This window comes from Lissotriton helveticus, chromosome 3_1 (assembly GCF_964261635.1).
Source record: "Lissotriton helveticus chromosome 3_1, aLisHel1.1, whole genome shotgun sequence".
Lineage (NCBI taxonomy): Eukaryota > Metazoa > Chordata > Amphibia > Caudata > Salamandridae > Lissotriton > Lissotriton helveticus.
The window spans coordinates 1,842,460,727-1,842,485,402 of NC_136061.1; the positions used below are offsets into that span (position 1 = coordinate 1,842,460,727).

The 24,676-nt window shown below is 39.9% G+C and overlaps 2 protein-coding genes across 9 annotated transcripts in view; one reads left to right on the forward strand and one right to left on the reverse strand.

The window, feature by feature from the left end:
- LOC144823886 (uncharacterized) overlaps positions 1-24,676 on the forward strand; it is a 1,846,314-nt gene that overhangs the window by 689,828 nt on the left and 1,131,810 nt on the right. For 6 of the 8 annotated variants that reach the window (XM_078682777.1, XM_078682776.1, XM_078682774.1 and 3 more), the window contains 2 exons: positions 15,359-15,449; positions 16,105-16,198. The exons of 1 other annotated variant lie outside the window; for it this stretch is intronic. In XM_078682777.1, coding sequence (XP_078538903.1) covers positions 16,175-16,198 — 24 coding nt within the window. In that variant the 5' untranslated portion in view covers positions 15,359-15,449; positions 16,105-16,174. The remainder of the gene's footprint in view (positions 1-15,358; positions 15,450-16,104; positions 16,199-24,676) is intronic. One more of the 8 variants, XM_078682782.1, reaches the window with a different exon arrangement.
- LOC144823884 (mucin-5B-like) overlaps positions 1-24,676 on the reverse strand; it is a 946,734-nt gene that overhangs the window by 593,943 nt on the left and 328,115 nt on the right. The window contains exon 6 of the mRNA XM_078682773.1: positions 16,103-16,313. Coding sequence (XP_078538899.1) covers positions 16,103-16,313 — 211 coding nt within the window. The remainder of the gene's footprint in view (positions 1-16,102; positions 16,314-24,676) is intronic.

Consider the following 24,676-nt stretch of genomic DNA (forward strand, 5'->3'; position numbering starts at 1 on the left):
CACATCCTGGACATCCCAGCAGCCGGACTGGAGCATGCAGAAGACTGCAGCAGGAGCAGCACAAGCAACCACATCCCATTCTGTCAGCAGCCAGAAAAAAGAACAGGCGGAATGCTGGGTAGGTACTGGTTATGTACTCCCAGTGGGAAGGGGTGGGGTTAGGGTTCCCAGCATTTCCCTGTTGTTTTTTTCCGTCAGGGAAATGGTCATCTCCACAAGTAAGGAATGGGACAAGAACTGGAGGGACCTTGTGGTAATAGCAAGTTACTTACTGTAGAGAATATTATGATTTGTTTATCATATAAAAGGAAAGGTTTCTCATTGTGTCTTAATTTTAAATGTGCAGTTATTCCTATATCTTGGTACCTTCTAGGTTAAAGCAGGCATATGTGGTAGTTGGCCTGTGAAGTGTAAAGGTACTTTAGGGAGTATCCGCTATATGTATCAAGCTATTTAGCATTCGCAAAGGCCGAAATTCTGCGAATTTCGGCCTTTGCGAATGCTAATTAGACAAATGGAATGTATCAAACAAGTTTGATGCAAAATAAGGAATAGCAAAATTTGCTAATCCTTATTTTGCGATTGCACTTAAGGAATTGCAAATTTAGCGATTCCTTAAATGCAATGTATCAAACAAATAATATGCCAAAAATGCCATTAAGGATTAGCAAATTACCACCAACTTCTAGTTGGTGGTAATTTGCGAATTCTTATCAAAAAGCTTTTTTGAAAAAAAACAAAGGTGCCATATGACGCCCATACATGCCCTTAGGGCATGTATGTGCGCCATATGCCCCCAAATGTCTTTTTCAGGGGTGCAGCAGGGTGTTCTTGAGACACCCCTGCACCCTTGGAAAAATCCCTAATTTGCGAACAGCAAATTGCTAATTGCAAATTGCACTTTCATTCCTATGGGCCTCCTGGCCCATGGAAATGAAGGGGTAATTTGCGATTGACAATTTGCTAATCTCAAATTAAGGAATGCTAAGGAATCGCTATTGGAAAGCGATTTTGTACATACATACCGTTTTGCATTTCCTAAATAGCGATTCCTTAAAATTCGCTATTTAGGAAATGCAAAATGGTTTGTTGATACATATAGCGGTATATCTCTAAAGATTTCGGTTGTGGGTATCTTGGAGCTAGTGCTTGCTTCTCTTATACCTCCCTTACTTTTACTTCTGTCAGTTTCAGGGAGTGGTTGTTCCTGTCTTACATGAAGTACAGCATCTTCTTTTGTAGTGGCCCTCTTGCTTTAGAATAATATTTGGTACATTTCCAAATTATATTTTCTGTTGCTGCCCCTTTTGCCCATAGGTGTTGCCCATGTGATTTAGTAACTGCTTTTCCTTACTGTTATGTTATGAATGTTGCTGTCTCTGTCATTGCATCTAAATGTAGCGTAATAATATGAACATATGCATTATTTTAAATATTTGTACATTTGTTATTTATGTGTAAAATTATGCAACTACTTCTATTTTGTATAGTTATTTGTATGTTCTGTTTAGATGTTTCATACTATATTGCAGCTTTTTCATTAGGGGTGTTCTAATGTAAAGCAGGTGCTTTCTTTTCGCTTGGGCGAAAAAAAAATCATTTTAAATGTCAATTTTTGGGTAGTTTGTGGAGATTGTAGTTGGTAGGTTTATTGTTACTCTCTATTTGGGTAAGTTTATACTTTTTTATTAATTTATGAATACTCACTTTGTTTAATCTTTTTGCTGGTGTGTGGCAGTTATTTTTCCTGTAAGTTTATTGCTTTTTCAAGCCATAGTGCATTCTTTTAGAAAGTCTGCATAAACAGAAACCTGTTGAAGAATGGTTTATTAATTATTTGCTATTAAAAAAATTTAAGTTTATCAACAAGTACATTTTACTTCATATATAAGTGTTACTTACTTGATTAGGCAGTTGAGTTGTATATATCACTTTGTAATGGTCTGGTAAGAGAATCCCACCGGACTACCACGTCTGCAGCATGTGGGTTGAGTAGACTGTAACCTTGTAACCTTAGATGCCCATTTTTTATTGAGAGCACCTTGAATACATTACCCAGGTTTGTTCCCTTGCACATCAAGTGTGAATGGACAAAACCGGAAACCGCTTCTGATTGTGTATACTCACAGGTCTGCCACAATGTTTGACTAGGCCCAGGTCATCTCACTGGGGACACTTTGAAAAAAGTCAGCCCAGACTTTTTTTTAATACACCAAATGTTATTGATTTTGTGGCAAAGGTAAACATTAACATGCACAGCACTTACATTCAGATATTGCAAATAACAACAGATCATACATGACCATAACAGACAGCTAAGCTCAGCACACTGAAACCCTACCATTTGCCCCAGAATTTCTGGTGTGCTTTTGTGTGGACATCCTCTTGCCACAATAAAAAGGTTCTTCCATTTTGGCACACCTGTCTTTCCCTTTTGCGCTATGCTAACACCGCGGGAGGGCTGGCTGAGTTTCACAATCGAGCAATATCAGATTTCAGATCAAAGTTCCCACCCCACTAGTAGCCTCTCTCTCCTGCTCCCCCCAAAGTCTTCCATTAGCCCTAGGAGAGTAATACAGGCATGTGCCATTAGTCCTAAGAGAGTAATATGGGTAGTTGATGTCACAAAACCTCTGTCAATAAGCAAAAAAAAAGACCTCCAGTAATGGCATATTGAGTGGGTGAGTGTTCTTAAATCTCCCTGGGTAGTATATAAGCACCCATCATAAGGAGTACGTCTGTTACTGGCAAGAAAAGGAGATCTATATGTGACCTTGTTTTATGTGCCACAGAGTTGTGTGTACGTCATCTCCTGAGGGTGCCAGATATGCCACACATCACAGAGTCCCATACCTGCGGTACAGGTCACAGGTTGGTGCTCTGTGTCCTGCTGTCTTGGTGGTGCCTTCAAGCAATCTTTGTGTGTGGCCATCGCCATGTTAGAGTCCCACCCCATAATTGTACACCCTGTGGAAGCTTTATCAAAAATTAATTGAGCTTGTTCGGTGTCTCTCCCACTAGTTTCGGGGAAGCACATAAGATCAGCAAGTTTTGCATCTGCCTGGAGATTGCCCCTTCGTCATCACATTTCTACCTTTTGAGTCTAAGTCTGTGTGTCACCACCATGGGTATATTGTGTAATAGATGGCCACTCTTCTTGAGCCCAGGGAAAACCCCATGTGAAACACCCAGTTGTAGCCATAGCTGGTCAGTAGGGGACCTGTAGTGTCTTCATGTGGGTCTCCTGCAGCATCAGGACATCCGAGCCCTGTCTTTTCACCTGGTCCACGACAGCCCCAGTTTTAATATCGTAAAGCAGCCCATTGACATCCATGCATCGTCTTGAGACTGGGCATTAGGTGGGTAATATCATGTCTCGTACAGACTGGGACCCTTTATTGTGACATCGGACATTACTCTGTCTTATCCCTCCCATCATAGCAGACCTTCACATACAAGCAGCTACTGATTTCAGAAACCTTTAATCCTGCAGGTGCTATGGTACAAATGATGGCCCACAAGGCGAAAGCTTCCCCATATAACACCCACCAACTCCTCCACCCCACACTTGCACCCCAGAAGCATATTTTGCTACAAACAATACCCAACCAGTATTACAACTGAGACTAAAGAATTACCCATCAATACCCCCCTTAACTTGAGTACTATATCATTAGATTCTGGTGTTGCAAGCAAGTCAAGATCATTGGTTTGGTCTGTGGCCTGTAGAGCACCCTAGAGGTTTACAAAGCATAGGTCCTTCATCAAATCTGAGTTCTGTTGTTCCATTCTCTGATAATGCAGCTCTCTGATCGCAACCCACACACATAGTATTAGCCAAATCAAGCTGATCTGAGCCATGTTTGGGGTGCAGGCAGTCCACATCTGATCACAAGGAATCCAAGAGCCATCGAGAACAACCCTGTTATCTTCACGGGCCTCTAAACCTGTTACACCTGCAGGGACTCACTCTGAGCTTCTCTCCATGCCCAGAGTACTGCACCCCTCAAAGTGGGAGGCGAGTGGTAGTGCAACACCATTTCTTCTGTTGCCCATTCCCATCCAGTTTCCATTGAATCAAACAAATAGGATTTGTCATCATGAATGATTTGAAGCCTGGCTGGAAAAAGGTGCATATAATGTAACTTTAGCCTTCTCAGCTTCTATTTGACATCTTCAAATGATTTGTGTGTTTGTTGGACTCTGCAAGCACAGTCTCGGAAAACTAGAATCTTGGTTTTCCACTGTCTCTGGTCGCCTTCAGTATCACATCTCTATTCTGGTAGCACCCATTGGGGGTCTCGCTGCCAGGGAGTGGTGTGCCTGTTCAACAACAAAACAGGCAGAAGGCATTTCTTTCAGGACCCACTTCAAAATCCAATTTTACAGAAATGTTTTCAGGTGCGGCACCTTCTTCTCATTCCAGTGACTCATGGATTGTTCCTACATGCTCGATTTTCTGCATCCTCAGGGCGGTCTTCAAGGATATGAGAGGTGGCAGTAAGTTGGGCAACCTCAGCCTTAATGTCATCACAGGGTCTTCTAGATAAGAAATGTGTCTATGGTGGTCCATAGGTCTTGACCCAGAAACACCATGTCAATCCCAACCTCTCTGATTTTGGTCTCCAAGATTGTGCATGAAGATTTTATAGCTTTCTGTAGCATCCAGGGGCCTCACGTACTGTTCCACCACTTCATCTTCTCTCCTAGATTTACCTGTCATCGACACCTAAACGGTGAGCCATTTACCACATAGTGGATTATCTTAGTCCAGGCTTTCCCCCATGATCTGCCCTGCTATGGGTTCACTTTCTCAAGGGTATCTCTTCGCAGAACTGCTTTCTAATGTCCACTCTGCAGTGTTAAGGAGTTCCCATGTAATAACTTTGTTGAGGATGAGCTTCTGAGAGAAGTGCTGCTGCGCACCAGTCCTCACATTATGCAACTGGAGCCATTCCTACCAGATCACCTGTGGCATGTCTCCTCTTTCCAGGGTGTAAGTGGGGTGGGGGAGGGTTGATAGTCTACCTCTCTTCATGGCTGTACTAATCATGGACCCCGGGCTACCATGGACTGCCCTTTCATCATTTGGGGACTTGGAACAGGGTTCTGACACTTGCTTGAGCAATCAGGCCCAAGAATCCTTCTTCCAACTTCGGCCTCCATCTCTTCAGGGTTAGTTCCCTACACCTTGTGATATCTCCAAGGGGTCCCAGTGCCCCAGGGTCCTGAAGTTTTCTCCCACAACTTTCCCTTCTAGAGGGGGGAAAAGAGGTCTGTCATCACTCACCTCTGTTTCTGCAGCTACGGAGCTGTGCTGTTTAGTGCTTGCATCTTTCCTGGTGCCAGGGACCCATTAGCCTACCCCATTCTGAATTTGTGTGCCACTGCAGCAGGCCTGAGGCCAGGTCTCTGGTACCATCTGTACCAGCTTCTCAGTCTTGCCTTCAAGGCTTCTGCATATGATTCAGGGCTGTGAGTTGGCCACAATCTGCTCGCGATCAGCGGGTGATCTCTTCTGCTCTTGCCACCGCCATCCTCCAATGCACTGGCCCACAGCCACAGCCCTTAGTTATTATAGTTATTTTGCAGTTGGTCACTCGTCCATTTCCAGCCATTGGGAAATGGTGCTGCCTCTTCCTGGCCTGGATTTGTCCCATGGCTTTTGTCCAATTTATGCAATGCAGCTAGATAAATAGTTTCTCTAGCCTCCAGATTGCGCCAGAAACAGGATGAATGCAGATGCTCAATTCGGGGATCCAGAAGCTCAAAGAGAGATACCCACTATCTTGGTCCTATCAGCCACTCCCCCTACATTTGCCATAGCCTTTAATGTAATGTTTGTCCCAAAACCTTTTCTATGAGTATTTCATTCTTTTTCATTTAACCTTTTTATCTCCTTTTCCAATTTTCAATTTATTGCTGAATTGTAGTGATTGTGTTGCTAAGCCCAACACTAATAACAGAGGTTCTTCAAACTATGTGACAGTGTATCTGGTGAATATGAATTTAAATTAGAAGGGTACCAGGCTCTAGCCAAGAGGAGCATTTAGTATTCCAATTGCAAACTCTAACAAACCAGAAGACAGCTCTCTGATTTTTGTGAAAGAAAATAATGAATGTTAGACATTTTCTAGTGGGTAATCACTAATTATTGTGTCAGTCATATTGTGGTGGGGGGACTCCAAATAAATCCCAGCACCTAATCTCCTCATCCCTGGTAAAGAATTGCCCTGTGGGCTCTTTTATGATGAACAGTTTGCCAGTAATAGGTCTGTCAATAGCATGTTCTCAATCATGGATGTCAGTGCGCTTTTTGAAGGATAACTTAACATTACTGTTACATGCAAATTGATAAATATTTTCAGACCTACTATAAAGCTCCATTACTTGCAAACCATGTTTGTGCAGTCATAATATTGCAGCCAACAGTACATTGAGTTTTGGGACTAGTAGACTCATTGACATATTTAACATGGTAACGATGGACTCAAGAATTCCAGCACACAATGTGCTTTTGGCTAAAAACCCAGAACTGTCTGGAGGTCTCACACAAGGCATGTGGCTTTTTGCCAGCTGAGTATGATAAAGGTAAAACAATTAAAGACAGGAAGCAGCTTTTATTTTTTCAATTTGTTTTTAGCCCCTGTAAAGTCCCAGTTTTAGAGCCTTTGTTTACAATATCTTTATGTAAATTTATTGTAGAAAAAGTGCAATTGAATGTTGCTTTTAATGTTTTTAATACTTAATTTAATTTGTTTTTCAACATAGTAATCTCTTTTGAAATGGTTGGCGTGTTTGCTATATTATTCCTACATAGATTTAGTGTGGAAAGTTTAAAAACACTACTATGAAACAGCTAAATCTTTATTTGTTGAATTGTGTGCCATAGTTGACTGCTGCCTCTCTCATCTGTAGCATTGTAGTTGGATATCTTGCAGAAGTATTTGCCCCACAGGTGAAAGCCTAATGATCTGACACAATGACAGCAAAATTAGGTTTGCCCAAATGAACATCAAGTATGATCATTAGTCATTTAGGGAGGGTGCATGTTTTCTGAGCCTTTCTTCAATAGGATGTGAGAGATGCTTTAGAAGAAAAAGTAAGTTAAAAGTTATACTGTGTTGTGTAAAGACTGGGAGTATTTCATTGTTTTCAAATATCTAATTTCAATATACTAGCAATTGACTATGAGAGCATTATGCTGTAATTAAAAAAAAAGATATAAGTATAATACTGAAGAGAAAAAAAGAGATGTAATATCCAATATCTAAAAGTAGATTTAAAATATTGTGCTCCTCATTTATTAATAATTCTCAATATACATGATCTAAGAATTGTATTACTTTTAGGCAAATATCATTGAAGTACAAAGCTAACAAAATTGCAAAACTGCCTTTATAGTCCTTGTGCAATTTGTTTCTAAATTGTAGGACATAATGCAGTGGAAATAACGTTATTACTAACGTGGGTAAAATTTGTTGTCGCCCTACTTGGTTGTGACACCACAGTATACCATGTGACCAATGCTGCTTTTGCTTGCTGTATTAAAGGATTTTTAGTTTTGGTATTACGGACTGAGGCTTTCTCAACTGCAATGAATGAAATATACCTTTCCAAGGGCAATTTGGCTGTCTCCGACGGAATAACATCTTATGTAATGAATCTTGTTGCATGTGCAAACTCTAGGAACACTCAAGTTCAATGTATGTGAACGGTGAGAGAATCCCTGAATGCATTCTGTAGTAAATGTTTCCTTTTACTTGTTTCTTATTGGTTCAAAGTCTGTGAACCAAGTACACATGTAGTCAATGTATGAAATCCTTTGTTTAAGGTCCTATAAAAGGATTGATTTCCCTTGTGAAAAGAAAGACTTTTCCCACTCTTAAATGTGGATCTATACTTGATTTGCTTATTTAAAAGTTCTTGGGCTTATACTTACTATTGATTAGTATGCTTATTGAACTAACTGATTCATGGCCCATCCTATGTATTTCTGATATATTTTAAGTAAGTATTTAAACTTTAGACGTTCTCTGTAGTTTTAAATAGAAATGTCTCTAGTTTAAATCTTATGCAAGATTTAAATAAAAGACAGACGGATTCAGAGGGGAACCAAAGTCCAATAGGAACAACCACTCCCGGCCTAGCCATTCATACGTAGAGGAAGGTATACTTGATACTGGTTTATGCACTGTCAAATCAATCTTAGACGTAATAAAAATATTTGTTAAATATGACCTCAACTGACCATTTCGTGCAGAAAGGTTATAAAATCTAATGAACAAAACTTTCCATATACAATTCACGGAGTCAGCAGTGATCATGTGTTCTCAACCCTGACTCAGATCAACTCTTTTAATAGTATTAAATATGTAAGATCATTTGCAGCTTATTAAAACTTGGCAGAAATCTAAAACTCAAATGCAGCACATTTTGCTCAGCCTAGGTCTATTAAGATCCCGGGCGAAGTTTATTATTTGAAAGTGTCGTATGGCCACGTTTTTGCAGCCAATCCTTGACAGACTTTGACAGAGTTCTTTTAGTCGGAGGAGAGGGTGCACTGAATTATTAAATAATTAAAATGTATTTTAGAAAGATTACCAATATTCATGAATATTTTGTTCAAATCACAGCCTTTACCTGTAATGTCCTCTAAGTTTTGCTGATTTTAAGGATGATTTCCCCATGCAGGAAGCCAGAGAATTAATTTAATATGAACTTTCTTTATACTGTGTTAAAGTACAGGAATAATACACACATACAAACCATTGCTTTTAAAGAATATAATTTGGGTGTCACCCTAATGCTATATGTCAGTTACGTCACTGCGGAAGGTATGATGAGATAAATTAAGTTTTTATATATCTAAATTTCCTGTGTAAAAATCAACATATTATTATGAGCTTTAATAGGCTTGATTTCGTTTATGGGGATTTTTATAAAGAATTGGAAACTGCTGCATAGTTGTGTTCAGTCTCTTAAAGAGTATATCATTTTCCTAAAATGAACATCTAGAGTAGGCCAAATTGTGCTTTCATTTCCCTCTTTCTCACATGGGTAGCTTTTAGCCCATCACAATATCATTATCTTTCTACGTTTAGACAGAGCTTATCTAAAAGACATGACAAAAACAAGGAAACATGTCTGATTAAGTATGATGAAACACTACTGTCCAGTAAAGCCAAGGATGACTCACTTTTGTAACCCAGAATAACATGTTTAGGAAAGAAACCTCAATAAATCATTTACAAACATTGAAATATACTCCAATGCAGTTGCAATTTTCTTCAGAAACCACTGCTCACACTTAAATGAGGAAAAATATAAGGGATGCTGCTGTTAGAGCACAGTAGAAATCTCAACCCATCAAAGGTCCTTCATTTCCCAGATGGGTCTCCCTTCCATTAATGTACACCTCAAATGTGGTTCATGCAGTGTTTCCAAATGGACTTTTGCAACAAAAATATTATGACATGGTACTATTCAAATCACACTGCAAAGCTATGCCAATTATATTTCTATGACTGTGGTGTCTGCTATTTGGTGCCTGTGTCCAAAGATATGCATTGGACAAACAAAGCAGAAGGTTAAGTCCATGACTACAACATAATCATCGGGATTGCTGTGCAAACCCAAACACTCCTCTGGTGAAACACTTTCCAGCATTTAGTCACAAAGCAGAGGAAATCTGCCGGAGGTTACTGAACTGATAAAACCAGGCATGAAATTGAAGACATGATGCAAGATTATGACCCTTGTGCACAGGTGGGGTCATGTTGCAGAATGTAATGGTGCACATCTGTGTCTTCATTCTTTGTGGGTGGCTGTTAAATAATGAATAATAATAGGATCTAAAGCATGCATGAGACTTTAGAGGGACTCACAGACATTTTGATATAAATTAATGTTCATTATTATCTTTCATTTGTTACACCCTACCCTACCTAGCTATCAAAAAGCCCTATGCCTTGTGTGACTCCTTAACTACTTCTTGGCCTATTTATTTTTGGCTTTCTGGACTCATTTGACAAATACCAGCAGCTCTTTTCTGAACTTGCTATATTCCTAGGCCTCTCTTTGAAGATTTTCTTAAATTCCCTCTCTATTAATTTGATAGAGGTTAGAGTGCCATTTCTCCAATTGATTAGTCATTACATTGGCTCTTACTATAAACAATTTAGACCAATGTTTTCCTTCCCTTTTTTCGTTTTAGTTGATCCTTTTCACTGCATACAAAAGTCTTTAGGTATGTGCCATTTTCCCTGTTTTCAGGGACGAAATGTTAAGGAAATTAGTGCTAATAATGCATTTATAACTGTGTTTTACTATTGCTGGACTTATCGTATTGAAATATAATCCCTATGCATCATGCACAAAGATTTTGCTTGGGTCACTGTTTTTTAGTATGACTGCACAGGTCTCACTCTCCTAACTTAGAAACGTCTTCCTATTTTTAAATAACTAAGGTGTGTTTCATTTCACAAAAAAACTGTCCCTCGCTTTAGACACTTACATATACTGATCTTACCTATTATAACATGACTATGCTTTTTTGTTGTCCTCTGTGTTCCAATATGGCTGCCCACCATCAGGTTTGCACTACTGCATGACCTTTGCACTAGTACTACTCCCAAGACCAGCAACAATAATCCTTGGATCCCACCTAGTCACTGTATAGAGAGCTGCAGGAGTTACTGCGGGGAGTACTCAATCCCCTATAAGGACTGCAGTGATTTTTGACTGATGTTTTCTCAATGTACGTTCTGGTGTCAGTTCCTCCTCACTGGGCACACATTTTGGGAGTCGGGTACAAAACTAGTATACCTTAATGATACTTTAATCATCTTTAAGGGCCTTATTACGATAGACCGCTGTAGTCGTAGTGGCGGTTCGACCACTGCCACATTGCGGGACCACCCACAGTATTATAAGTGTGGCCGTTGGACCACCACTGAATCACTGCTACCGCCACGGATCAAGCATCCAGCGGCGGTCTGGCAGTGGTTCACGGTCAAAATATGCTGGCGGTGCTGCAGCAGCTCCACAAAGCATATTTTGAGTTGCCTCATGGTCATCCTTTTCATGGCAGTCACACCGCAATGAAAAGGGTGGTGGTGAGGCAACAGAGGGGGTCCTACAAGGCCCCTTGTGCCTCTGTGCCTGGGGGTGCATTCAACGGGAATATGTAGTGCTCCCTGTAAATCTGTGCCACGCCATGCAGGAAGGTGCAGATGATGCTCTGAGATTGTCGGTGTGTCTCTTTAATGAGCCTGGCAGACAGCCGCTCTTAGACAGCACCTGGACTGGCGACCAGACCAGGAGAAAACAGGGGGTCCAACCACAGAATTGGCGTTCCCACAGCAGATTGTGTGTTCCTCTATGGGTCACCAATCTCGTAATAAGGCCCCTAGACTACAAGTCTCTATTTTTCTTCCACAGTAACTGTTGGCCCACTCTGAAGGTTCACCTCAAACGTTTTGCCTTCCTCCTATTTTTCTGATATTCTTTTTGTTGGATTAAGATTGACCAGTGCTAAAGTGCAGGTGCTCTCTCCTATAAACACGGTATAATTGGTTTACACCTATTTGGCATATTTAATTTACAGGTAAGTCTCTTGTAAAGTGGTATACCATATACCCAGGGCCTGTAAATTAAATGCTACTGGTACAGCTTTTGTTGCCCTAAGTGGAAAGTATATGCCAAGACATGGGTCATGTGCTCACTGTGCGACTGGATTCAAGCTAGCCTGGCTGATGAGGGGCAATATATTGAAACTGGTCCCAGGATGTTTGGTCTGGTACAGGTAGGACCTGCCTTGTCAGTTCAGGCTGGAGTGTTCCCATGGGGTCAAGACTGCTTTGCATTTGGCTGGGTAAATAATGGGGTGGCATGGTGAGCAAAATAATGTTGTATTAAACCCAGATTTGTGACTAGGGATGAATGTGTAATTTGTTCAGCATTCTGTCCATCATCTGTCACCATAAGTGGGAAGGGTATGCCCAGATATGGGTCCCATGCTCACTGTGCCACTGGATTCAAGCTACTCTGGCTGAAGAGGAGTGATACCCTGAAACCGGTTCCAGGATGCTTGCTTATGGTCCAGGGAGGACCTGGCCTGACAGCTCAGGCTGGACTGTTCCCATGAGGAGCAGGGTCAAGACTAATTTTGTTGTGGCTGAGTCCAAACTGGGGTGGCATGATGAGCAAACAAATTATGTACTAAACCCAGATCTGTGACTTGGGGTGATTGTGTGATTTAATCAGCACATCATTCCGTCCATCATTTGTTCAATTTATTAGTATGCCTGCAGCTCTGAATATGCAGCTCTTATAGTGTCTCAGGCCTGCCCCTGCAAGGCCTCTGTGCGCAGTTTACTGCCACTTCAACTTGGCATTTAAAACTACTTACCAAGCTCTAACCTTCTCTTTTATTACACAAATGTCATCCCTAAGGTAGGCCCTAGGTAGCCCTAAGGGCAGGGTGCTGTGAAATGAAAAGTAGGACATGTACGGGATGCTTTGCAAGCCCTGATAGTGACAAACACTCTATTTCATATTTCACTACTGTGAAGCTTATTCCTCTCATTGGTTAGCATTGGGAATTGGTCAATACACTTTAAGTTGTAATTCTTGATCAGAGAAGTGTAGCTTTTTCATGTTTTACATGTTTGGAATCGAATTATAAATCCTCCTTTCTGGTAAAGTGGGATATGTCATTACTATTTTAGTAATGCCAGTTTTAGAAAGTGGACATTTCTCTGTGCCTAGACCTCTGTGTGCTTTGCAGCCTGCCTCCAATACCTGTCTGGGGTGGATGACAGCTTCAAATTGTGCATTCCCTCTGGGAAGCCATAACACAGGAATGAAAGGTATGGCTGAGTATCCATCTACATACATCTGCATTCTGATGGCATTTCCTGGGCAGGATAGAAGGGAGGGGCTAACACTTCACTTGAAAAACCTGTGTCCTGTTCCCACACAAATGACTGATTACCCTCCACAGGTAGCCTGGCAGACAGGACTGAGTTGTATACTTAGGAGAGCTGCTTTGAAGTCAGTTCCACATCAAAGGCAACTTTGGGTATAAGAACAATTGGGTCTCTGAACCCCAAAAATCAGGCACTTCTGGATCTTGAACCGAACCTCTGTCAGAAGGACTGATGTCCTACTTAAAGGACTCATCTTTGTACTGCAGACTTGGAAGGTCTGTTTTCTCTTGTGCTGACCTGCTGCCTCCTGCTCGCGGTAGGAGATCTGAACTCTGCCTTCTTTCAAGTAATCTCCAAGAGCTTGTTGGCTTGCATCCATTTGCATGAGACTAAGGGATATCAAAGTTTCTCCCCCTGCTCCTGTGCCTGGCTCACTGGAAGTGACCCAGATACTTGCAACATGGATTTTGATGCATATCCTGTCTGGGTGTAACAGAACTGGTGCATCTACCCAGTTGCAGGAGTAAAATCGGAGCATTCCATAGGAACCAGTATTTTTCCTCAAGAGATCAACACATCAGACAGCGTGTCACTGCTACTTGATTAGATCGATGCAGCCCACCAACTCTGTGGTAGAATGTGGCACATCGCTCAATGCCTCTTGACTCTTGCACTTCGAAAATAACGCACCACCTTCACTGCATGGAGAAGATCGACACATCATTTTGTTTCTGAACAGGAAAGGTACTTTGTTGACCGGGGCTTGGGTGGGAGTAGCCGGCCGGCACTCCATCGCAATCAGCTCAAACTTTGACTTTGCCCCGGTCCAGTGTGATCTGAAGTAACCTTTATAGCACTACTTGCGTCTAAGCACTTTACTGCATTTAGGGCTAGATGTAGGTAAATAGGTGTTACTGATTCTAAAATACCGAATTTTACCGAATCGGTATTTCAGAATCAGTAAATCCGATGTAGGTAATTATTCGGTAAAAAATACCGAATCGGTTAGATTGGGTATTTATCGAATCAGTAATTACTGATTCGGTATTTGCCATTCATTCCTATGGGCCTGGGGGCCCATAGGAATGAATGTCAATTACTGATTCAGTAAATACTGAAAAATTTAAGGGTGGCAGGGTGTCACTCTGACACCCTGTTGCACCCCTGATTCGTGCTGGTGTGCACATGTGGCATACATACATGCCCTAAGGGCATGTATGTCTGTCACATGGCACATGTGTAAATGAACATTTATGCATTTACATAGGAATTCCTTATTTACCACAAACTAATAGTTGGTGGTAAATAACGAATCCTTTGAGTCCAAAAGCACTGTTTGAAGTGCTTCCTACATTTCATTTACCGATTTGGTAAATACCGATTAGTTATTTACCGAATCGGTAAATGTGCCCCCTACATAGAAAAAGGCTTTTACTGGTCGGTAATGGCCGGTTTTGGCCGTTACCGACCGGTAAAAGCCTACCTACATCTGGCCCTTAGTCCTTTAAAATTCTATATCTCAAATTCTATACAATGGATTTTTGTCATTTAGTCATTTTGATCTTGTTTTGTTCAGAACATAATAATCTGTTTGGTATCTTTTCGTGGTGTATTTATTGTGTTACTGTGTGTGTGTGCTGCCCATTACTTTATACATTGCCTCTTTAGATATGCCTGACTGCTCCGTGCCAAGCTACCAGAGGGTGAGCACAGGTTATATTTTAGTGCGTACTTAGCGTACCCTTACTAGAGGGGTGGATCCTACCTGGCCTGGGCGCATACCTCAGCCAACCAGGAATCCCATTTCTAACACTAGCCATTGAAATATAATGTATTTTACCAGAAGTGTTTGTTCTCTGTAGGCAACGCCCACCATGATGACTTTTTCCATGCAGTTCATCTTCAGACTAGTATCCATATCAATTCACAATGGTTATTTTTTCCCCAATACCGATTGACTATTCTAACGCTGGTATATTTGAACAATACCAAAATCTAGCACGGTGCAGCTTTCTGTCTACAATTAAAGTTCTCTACACATGCCTACTTTGGCCCCACATGCATTTTCACTATTACACTAGTACACTAGCACCACTCTGCCTCCCTAATATGTAGAATAATCATGGACTGATCACCTGTCTGCAGCGTCTCACATTTGTCGCATGCTTGGACACTATCACAATATATGCATCATGGAAAAATGACTGCAGATACTAATTAGACTAATATGGTAATACACTTTACCAATACATTTTCATTTTTTCTGTTTTTCTGTATATCTGTCTTGGGATGTCACTCTTTGCTTCGAAATAATTTTCTCTTAGCATATTATTTGACTAACAATATCGGTATGACAAATGCGCTCAAATAATACAATCTCTATTTTTCATTTGTTAACACATGTCACAGTATCATTATCTCAACAGGTTCACCCATGGCGTTCTGGAATATATGCACAGCCTTTCAAACACCTCTGAACTGCGAGTAGCAAGAGCAGTGGACCTTTGGCCATCTTAGGTAAAACAATTAGTCTTGTCTATGTAATGTAGACCCTTGGATCACTACCCCTATCCCCAATAGAAACCATATCATTTTTTCTAATTGTAGTACAAAATGTAAACCTTTCAAATCTGCTCCGAAGGTTAAAATGTAAAAAACAATAACAAAATGAAAGAGACTTGTAGAGGCAGCACCAGTGATGAAGAGAATCACAAAGACAAACTATTCTGAAAAGGATTCTTCTTTTTTATTGTTTTTTTTTTTTTGGGGTGCACAGGACAGCCAATGCGTTTCGCTCCCTTTTTTCGGGATGTCTCCCTCCCCTTTTATGAAATCTCCCTGCAAATCAATATTAACTACTTGATGATCTCTTAACTTGTGAATGTTACTTTTTACTCTTTATCCCTCTTCCGCCCGTTTGAATCGCTTTACCACAGTGGCATCAGTTTACTTTTCTGTAGCGTCTTTTTACCTCCTACTTCATAAACAAATGAATGTTCATGATGAAATCCTCTCAATGGGTTCGTCTTTGATATTTTTTGATTGCCTGTTCATAGATGGATTTGCTTTATTTCTCATTGCTTTTAGGTATAATTGATTTGACCTCTAGAGCATTGCTTCATTACCAAATGACCACGAAGCACTGATTTTCGTTACATTTTATTACTTACAGCAGAGGTCGGCTGCTCTCCACTGACCAGGATCTCCACCAGCAAGGACACATCTACGTGAGTACAGGTTCAATGTACCACAAGCGCAACTCACAGGTGGGTCTTTAGTACAGGTACATATGTCACTGGTGCAGATGTCCAGGTAGTCATTTGCTGGTAGGACACTGTCGCAGCTCCCAAAGCTGTAGAGGATAGCCTCACATTGGGCTCTCTGCAATGGAACCAATAAGGCAGTTTACTGATGGAATAATGACAAAGTTGTTATGCACACACATTTTTGTAATCGTTTACTGTCTTCGAGGGCCACAACAAGTCAGTATTTTCAGCAGAACTGTCAATGAGTTGCTGAAGTTATTTATGCATTGAGGTTATCTTAACAAAACATGCAGTACGATCTATGAAGTATTTTTCAATATGAAATTATGCTGATGTCTGCAAATACGGAGGTACTGACACAATTGTCTCGCTGGTTTACAGCAAGTGCAGAAATAATTGAACAATCATTAACAAAGCCAAAAGGTCTTGTCTGTGTGAGAACTATTGACTTTACTAATGTCTTTTAGACGAGTTGCACAGTAGCATGACTGCTGTTCAGCAAAATTAAAAGTTAGCGGTGTGGCATAGAGTAGAGGAGAGTAGCATAGAAGACAGTGGAGTAGAGTAGAGTGGCGTATAGTGGCGTGGAGTGGCATAGAGTGGAGGAGAGTGGTGTTGAGTAGAGTGTCATAGACTGGTGTGGTGTAGGCTTAAGTAGTGTATAGTAGATATGTTTATGGAGTGACAAATACTGGAGTACTGTAAGGGTAGACTGGCATAAATTAGAGTGGAGTGGGATAGATAGAGTAGAGTGGCACAGAGTAGAGTTGTATAGAATAGAGTGGTGTTGAGTATATTACATAGAGTAAAGTGGCATAGAATAGAGTGGCATAGAGTAGAGTTACATGTAGTAGAGTGGTGTCGAGTGTCTTGGGGTAGAGTGGCATAGGGTAGAGTGATGTAGCGCAAAGTGGAGTGACGTAGGGTGGGTATAGAATAGAGTGATATAGAATGGAGGGGCTAGAGTGGGACAGAGTTGTGTAGAGTGGCATAGAGCAGCATGTTGTTTATTTGGGGTGGAGTAGGGTAGACTGAATCGGAGTAGCATAGAGTGCCAGAGAGTAGGCAGGTATAGAGTGGCATTGAGTAAATTGGTATAGAGTGGAATGGAGTACAGTGGAGTGGTGTAGAGTAGAGTGGCATAGACTCCAATGGGGTTGCGTGGAGTAGAGCAGTGTGGAGTAGAGTGGAGTGTATTAGAGTAGAGTGGTGTGGTGTGGAGTAGCATAGAGTTGTGTAGAGTAGAGTGACATAGAGTGGCATAGAGTGGAGTGATTAATTTAGAGTGGTGTGTGGGGGCATAGAGTGGTGTAGAGTAGAGTGCTGTAAAGTATAGTGGCACTGTGTGCAATGGAGTTGTGTGGCGTAGAGTGGTATCGACTTGAGTAGTGTGGAGTAGTGGCATAGAGGGGAGTGGCATAGAGTGGTGTTTAATAGATGGGCATAGTCTAGAGTGGCAGAGAGTGGGGTGGCAAAGAGAGGGATAAGGTGGAGTTGAGTGGCATGCAGTAGGGTGTGGCATGGAGTAGAGTAGAGCGGAGTGGAATGGAGTAGCGTAGACTGGATTGGTAGAGTGGCATGGAGCGAGTGGAGGAGAGTAGAGTCACAGAGGGTGGAGTGGAATAGGGTAGAGTGGCATGGATTAGAATGAAGTGTCATAAAGTAGAGTGCTGTAGAGTGGCATTGTGTTGAGTGAATACAGCAAACACAAGGAGATGATGGACGGAGCGTTGAAACTATTCAGACACTCACCCCCAGTCACAGATCTGGGTTGAATACATCATCGTTCTTTAGCTCACTGCGCCACCCCAGTTCAGACACAGCTATATGCAAATCTGTCTTGACCCTGTGCCTCATGGGAACAGTCCAGCCCAAACTGCCATGCTATGTTTTCCCTGGACCGGAAAGAAGCATCCTGGGACTGGTTTCGGGCTAACAGCCCTCATTGGCCAGGCTAGCTTGAATCCAGTGGCAAAGTGAGCAAGGGATCAATCAAAAAGAGGGGGACTGTAGGGCTTTTTTTTAATATGTCCAGGCATATAATTTGAAAGGAGGGTATGCAGTTCCTCTTGATAGTCAAATGAAGGAGGTAGGTATGTCAGGAAGCCACATGGGGGTGTGCTTATCCTGGATAGGTCGAAAGGAGGGGAATTCCGCCTGTCGGAACGAGGGCCCTCACACACCCAGCCAGCTAGGTGTCATGCTTCATCATATGGGCCTGCTCCTCGCCGGGTCGGTGCTGCAGTACCCGACGGGCACCCATAGAGGGACTCTTTCACGGAGATCTTTTGTTCCTTGCCATTTGGTGGAGTGGGAGTAAGGGGCCTAGGAAGTGTGGGATCAGTGGGAGGGAATTCCAGATTCTTTCAGATCTCCGGGAGAGGGAATGGTTCATGTATAGCTTGTGCTTAAATGTGGAGCATTCAAGGAGGAGCAATTGAACATTTCTTGAATCTCGATCTGAGATTTTCATTTTCTCAGAGAGGTATGAGAGTAAAGAGGACTGAAGAGCTTTATGAGTGGTGCAAGCAGTTTTAAAATGAGCTCTCACCTCTATGGGAGGCAACTGTCAGTAGCGCAGAATGGTGAGATTTGAACACGTGTCCTGTCATGAAGCAAGCTCCTGCATGTAGGGATGCTAGGATGAGGTTCCTAGTACCCCAAAGCAGTCCTAGCTGGAACTGGGCCATTTAGGAGATATGACTCTACAGGTTAAAGTATTTTTTGTGGGTGAATCCAAGGGATCTTGTATTCTCATTGATGGAGAGACTGGCCGTCAATGACTGGGAGGAGTGTCATCCAGTCTTGGATTGAAAAGTTTGTTTCCTTTTGAGAGATGAGAAGAAATTCTGTTTTCCCTGCGTTTAGTTTGAGGTGGTTGTTTGCCATCCAAGCTTTGAAGTCTTCTTGGCATGAGTCCTCGGGTAGATTTGGGTGTTGTCAGATTATAAGTGGAAGAGAACTCCTGAGTTCCTGAGGATCACAAAAAATGGTTTGAGGGAGAGGTTGAAGAGTGTTGACAGAGAGTCAATCCTTGGAGGAGCCCTTGTTGCAGGCTGACTGGATCTGAGATCGCATTCCCAATTTTTACTATTTGGGAATGGTTTGTTAGGTATGATGTGAACCATTTAGGAATGACACCATCAATACCCATTTTATGCTTCATGGTCTCTAAGAAGGTCTGGTGTTTTACTGTGTCAAATAAAGTGCAGAGGTATAGGATCACAAGTAGGCAGAGGTTGCCAGTGTTGAGAATGTGAGGGTATTGTCCACAAACAGCAGAATTGCAGTCTCAGTGCTGTTGCCCTGATGTAATCTGGATTGAAGGGAGTCAAGGAGGTTATTGTCCACGATATGGGTTGACAGTTGAGAAGCGCCCAACTTTCAATCACCTGGCCAAGGAGAGTCATGGGCGGCAGTTGGTAAAGTTGTCAGGGTCCCGAGACTGTTTTGTTAGGAGAAGAGAAATCTGACCCCTTTTTAGACTGTCTGGTAGCAAGCCTTGTTCTAGGGTTGAGTTGACCAGGGTAGCCCAAATGAAGAGAAGCAGTTAAGGTAGGGATTTGCTGATGGAGCTTGGACTTGCTTCTCAAAGATGGTTAGAAGATTTCATCTTGGAAAGAGTTAGTAGTAGATTTGCCTCTGACATTGAGGAGAAAGAGGACCATGGTCGCAATGCATTGCAAGGCAGTTTCTCTTCAGTTATGCTGTTGAGTTTGACCAGAAGGGACATAATGATGTCTTTGGTTTTCTTTGTCAAGCAACTCAACAAAGTTATTGCATAGAGGCTCTCTTGTGCCTTAAATGGGGCATTGGAAGGAGGATTGTTGGCTGGAATAATTACCTCAAATAGTTGTTTTGATCTAATTTTGAAAGAATCCAGGATGGATCTGATATGTGATGCCTTGGCTTTAAAGATGTTGACTTTGCAGTTTTTTTTCACAGCATGGAGCTCTGTGAGACTTAGTAAGGAGGGTGCTCGATGCAATTCTTTTTCTAACTTTCTATTTTTTTCCTTTCTTCGAAGAGGATTTTGGAGTACCACTGACAGGAGGGCTAGGGTCTATATGTTTGCTCTTGAGTGTGACTTTCCGGGTCAAGGAATCTATGCATCAGTTGAAATTGTCTGTGACCTCAGCATTGCCCAGTTGAGGAACTATCAAGAAATGCAGGTGGTTTGAAGTGGGTGGAAATTAAAAATTAGGTGAGAAGGCTTCGGTAGATGATTACTTATGTTGGATGTGATGGTAAGTGGGAGTCAAGTTAATGGCATTGGGGTTGTTGACAAACAAATTGTTGAAGTTGTAGAGAGAGAGTTGAAGTAAGGAGGTTGAACTTTGTACAATAGGTGCGAGGATGTGTGGACTCATGTTGATGGGTGTAGGGGTTTGTGTCTGGGACCAGCTAATGTGTTTAACACGTGGATTGATGAAGTTGGAGAGTAGGAGGGTGCTTGAGGGCACCATGAACTGTGGTACTAGATAGAGTTGGATGAAGGTGTGATGAGTGGAGAATTCAAAGGTGCAGAGCACTGAATGTTGAGGGGGGTTGAGGATGGCAGAGTAGGGTCGGAGGGTGAGAGACCAAATACGTTCAGATGTGAGTTAGCTGAAAGGGGTGCGAGAGTGGTAAAGGTATTGCCAACCAGGATATTATTGTTCACTTGGAACATGATTCTCCTTTCATCAAAGATGAATATTGTGAGGTCACTGGATAGGCCAAGGTGGGGTGTAGTTTTTAGCTTTGACAGTGGGGAAACTTAAACTATATTTTGTAAGGTTGTGGTGTGTGTGAAGAGCAGAAGATCTGTTCTAATGGTTCATTTTTGCATGCAGTGGTATTGAGCTGCAAAAGGGGATTTGGGAAATCTCTCAAGATTTATTTTATATTTAAATTTTTTTTCAAGTATTTAAAGAGGTTAGGAGGGTATGTAATCTTGAAAGCATTGATACTGGATTTAGAAAAGTGTTTTGAGAGTGACGCATGTTGGATAGTGTCATGGCCATGATTATGCAGAGTGTGGATCAGGAGAGATGATAACAAGATCTAGGCTAGAAAAAACTTTAAAATGTGATCCACATCTCTATTATTGATCCCTGGGTAATAGGTAAAATAAACAAAAATGGAAATCCAATGTTAAAGATGAATCCTAATGCTTTCAAAGGTAGATCTATTTAAGAATTTTGGACCACGCCTTTGCAGAGTGTTAAAATGAGAACAGAAGGCTGGTATTTTTTCACAATAAAATGTAGCAACCCAGTGCCCAGGAAAAAGATTGTCCTTTCTTATTTTTTGATTTGATGTGGTAGCTTGCACATAAGTCCTTCTTATGCTTCTGTTGTTGTTTACCTTGAGACCATCAACCTGCTGACTGGTCAAATGACAAATATAAAACTCTGAATGAAGCCAATATTTCATCGCATCCTTAAAACAGCCATACTCCTTGGTCAGTCACGGTGACCACTCCATTCTAAATGTAAACTCCCACTTTCTCCCACCATACATCCATTCAGTTCAGTCCACTGATCAGTTATCGATCTACTCTTCAATCTTTAATCAATTTTACATGCATACTTCTATAACTCTGTCAGACAGAAACCTAGATGAAGTTTCCCTGCCAGTGTATATCATCCGGTAAACAGTCATAATATCGATTCCAAAATATAGAATGGACATAATATCGAAGTAAAAATATAGAATGGACAAAATATCGAATGGACACAATATAATGGTTAAAAATATCGAATTTAAGGTAAGTAATATCGATTTTCAAAATATAGAAGTCAAAATATCGAAGTATACAATATAGGCATTAAATATATCGATTTTTTAATAATATCCATTTTTTTAAAGTGTTTTGTATGTTAGTATATGTGTGAAAAGTGTATATTAATTTTTGTAATGTATGTTTAATGTATTTTAAGTAATGCATTTTATGTTATTTAATTTTTGCGTAATTTAATTCTGTAGCGGGTTGTGGGTTTATAGGGGAATAGGGTGGGAAGTAATGTAATTATATTAAATTAAATATACATTTTTAGCAATTATTAATAATATTTAATTAAATTTTGCTTTCTAGTTCTGTAGCGGGTTGTGGGTTTATAGGGGAATAGGGTGGAAAGTAATTTAATTGTAATTAATTAAATATTTTTATTTATTTATTGGTATTCAATTTGAATTTATTGTTATTTTGTAATTGGTAATTAATTGTTATTAATTGCCAATTAATTTGTATTAATTGATTAATTGTTAATTATGTTAATTTTCTAAATTTATTTTCTGTAGCGGGTTGTGGGTTTATAGGGGAATAGGGTGGGAAGTAATTTAATTGTAATTAAGTAAATACATTTTCAGTTATTGGTATTGATTTTAAATTTATTGTTAATTAATTTTTAATTGGTAATTAATTTCTATTAATTGGTAATTAATTTCTATTCATTGGCAATTCATTTTTATTAATTGGTAATAATTTTGTATTAATTAAATATTTGATAATTATGATAATTGTATTAATGTATTTTCTGTAGTGGGATGTGGGTTTATAGGGGAAGAGGGTGGGAAGTAATGTAATTGTAATTAATTACATATTAAAAATACTTTTTGTGTATTGATAATTAATTTACTGTTAATTTTTAATTGGTATTCATTTTATTAATAATTAATTTTTGTTATTGAAAATTAATTAGTTGTTAAATAATTATGAATAGGTTATTAATTTTTAATACCTAATATGTAGTTGTATTTGTAATTAATTATTACATATTATTAAATTGGTTATTAATTTCAATCAATGTTTTATTGGTATTGATATTTAATTTAATTTTAATAATATATTAAATCATTACTTTCCCTACTGTTAAACTTACTGGAGTGGGAATAGTAATTTAATTCTGTAGCGGGTTGTGGGTTTATAGGGGAATAGGGTGGGAAGTAATGTAATTATATTAAATTAAATATACATTTTTAGCAATTATTAATAATATTTAATTAAATTTTGCTTTCTAGTTCTGTAGCGGGTTGTGGGTTTATAGGGGAATAGGGTGGAAAGTAATTTAATTGTAATTAATTAAATATTTTTATTTATTTATTGGTATTCAATTTGAATTTATTGTTATTTTTTAATTGGTAATTAATTGTTATTAATTGCCAATTAATTTGTATTAATTGATTAATTGTTAATTATGTTAATTTTCTAAATTTATTTTCTGTAGCGGGTTGTGGGTTTATAGGGGAATAGGGTGGGAAGTAATTTAATTGTAATTAAGTAAATACATTTTCAGTTATTGGTATTGATTTTAAATTTATTGTTAATTAATTTTTAATTGGTAATGAATTTCTATTAATTGGTAATTAATTTCTATTAATTGGCAATTCAATTTCATTAATTGGTAATAATTTTGTATTAATTAAATATTTGATAATTATGATAATTGTATTAATGTATTTTCTGTAGTGGGATGTGGGTTTATAGGGGAATAGGGTGGGAAGTAATGTAATTGTAATTAATTACATATTAAAAATACTTTTTGTGTATTGATAATTAATTTACTGTTAATTTTTAATTGGTATTAATTTTATTAATAATTAGTTTTTGTTATTGAAAATTAATTAGTTGTTAAATAATTATGAATAGGTTATTAATTTTTTATAACTAATATGTAGTTGTATTTGTAATGAATTATTACATAATATTAAATTGGTTATTAATTTCAATCAATGTTTTATTGGTATTGATATTTAATTTATTTTTAAAAATATATTAAATCATTACTTTCCCTACTGTTAAACTCACTGGAGTGGGAATAGTAATTTTCACCCTCCCGCTATCCAACGCTTTCCCTACTGTTGCACTCTCTGGAGTGGGAATAGTATTTTTTACCCCTACGCTATCCAACACTTTCCCTACTGTTGCACTCTCTGGAGTGGGACTAGTAATTTTTACCCCTACTCTATCCAAAGCTTTCCCTACTGTTGCACTATCTGGAGTGGGAATAGTAATTGTCCCCTTCCCGCTATCCAACGCTTTCCCTACTGTTGCACTCTCTGGAGTGGGAATAGTATTTTTTACCCCTACGCTATCCAACGCTTTCCCTACTGTTGCACTCTCTGGAGTGGGAATAGTAATTTTTACCCCTACGCTATCCAATGCTTCCCCTACTGTTGTACTCTCTGGAGTGGAAATAGTAATTTTTACCCTTCCAATATCCAACGCTTTCCCTACTGTTGCACTCTCTGGAGTGGGAATATTATTTTTTACCCCTACGCTATCCAACGCTTTCCCTACTGTTGCACTCTCGGGAGTGGGAATAGTAATTTTTACCCTTACGCTATCCAACGCTTTCCCTACTGTTGCACTCACTGGTGTGGGAATAGTATTTTTTACCCCTACGCTATCCAACGCTTTCCCTACTGTTGCACTCTCTGGAGTGGGAATAGTAATTTTTACCCCTCCGCTATCCAAAGCTTTCCCTACTGTTG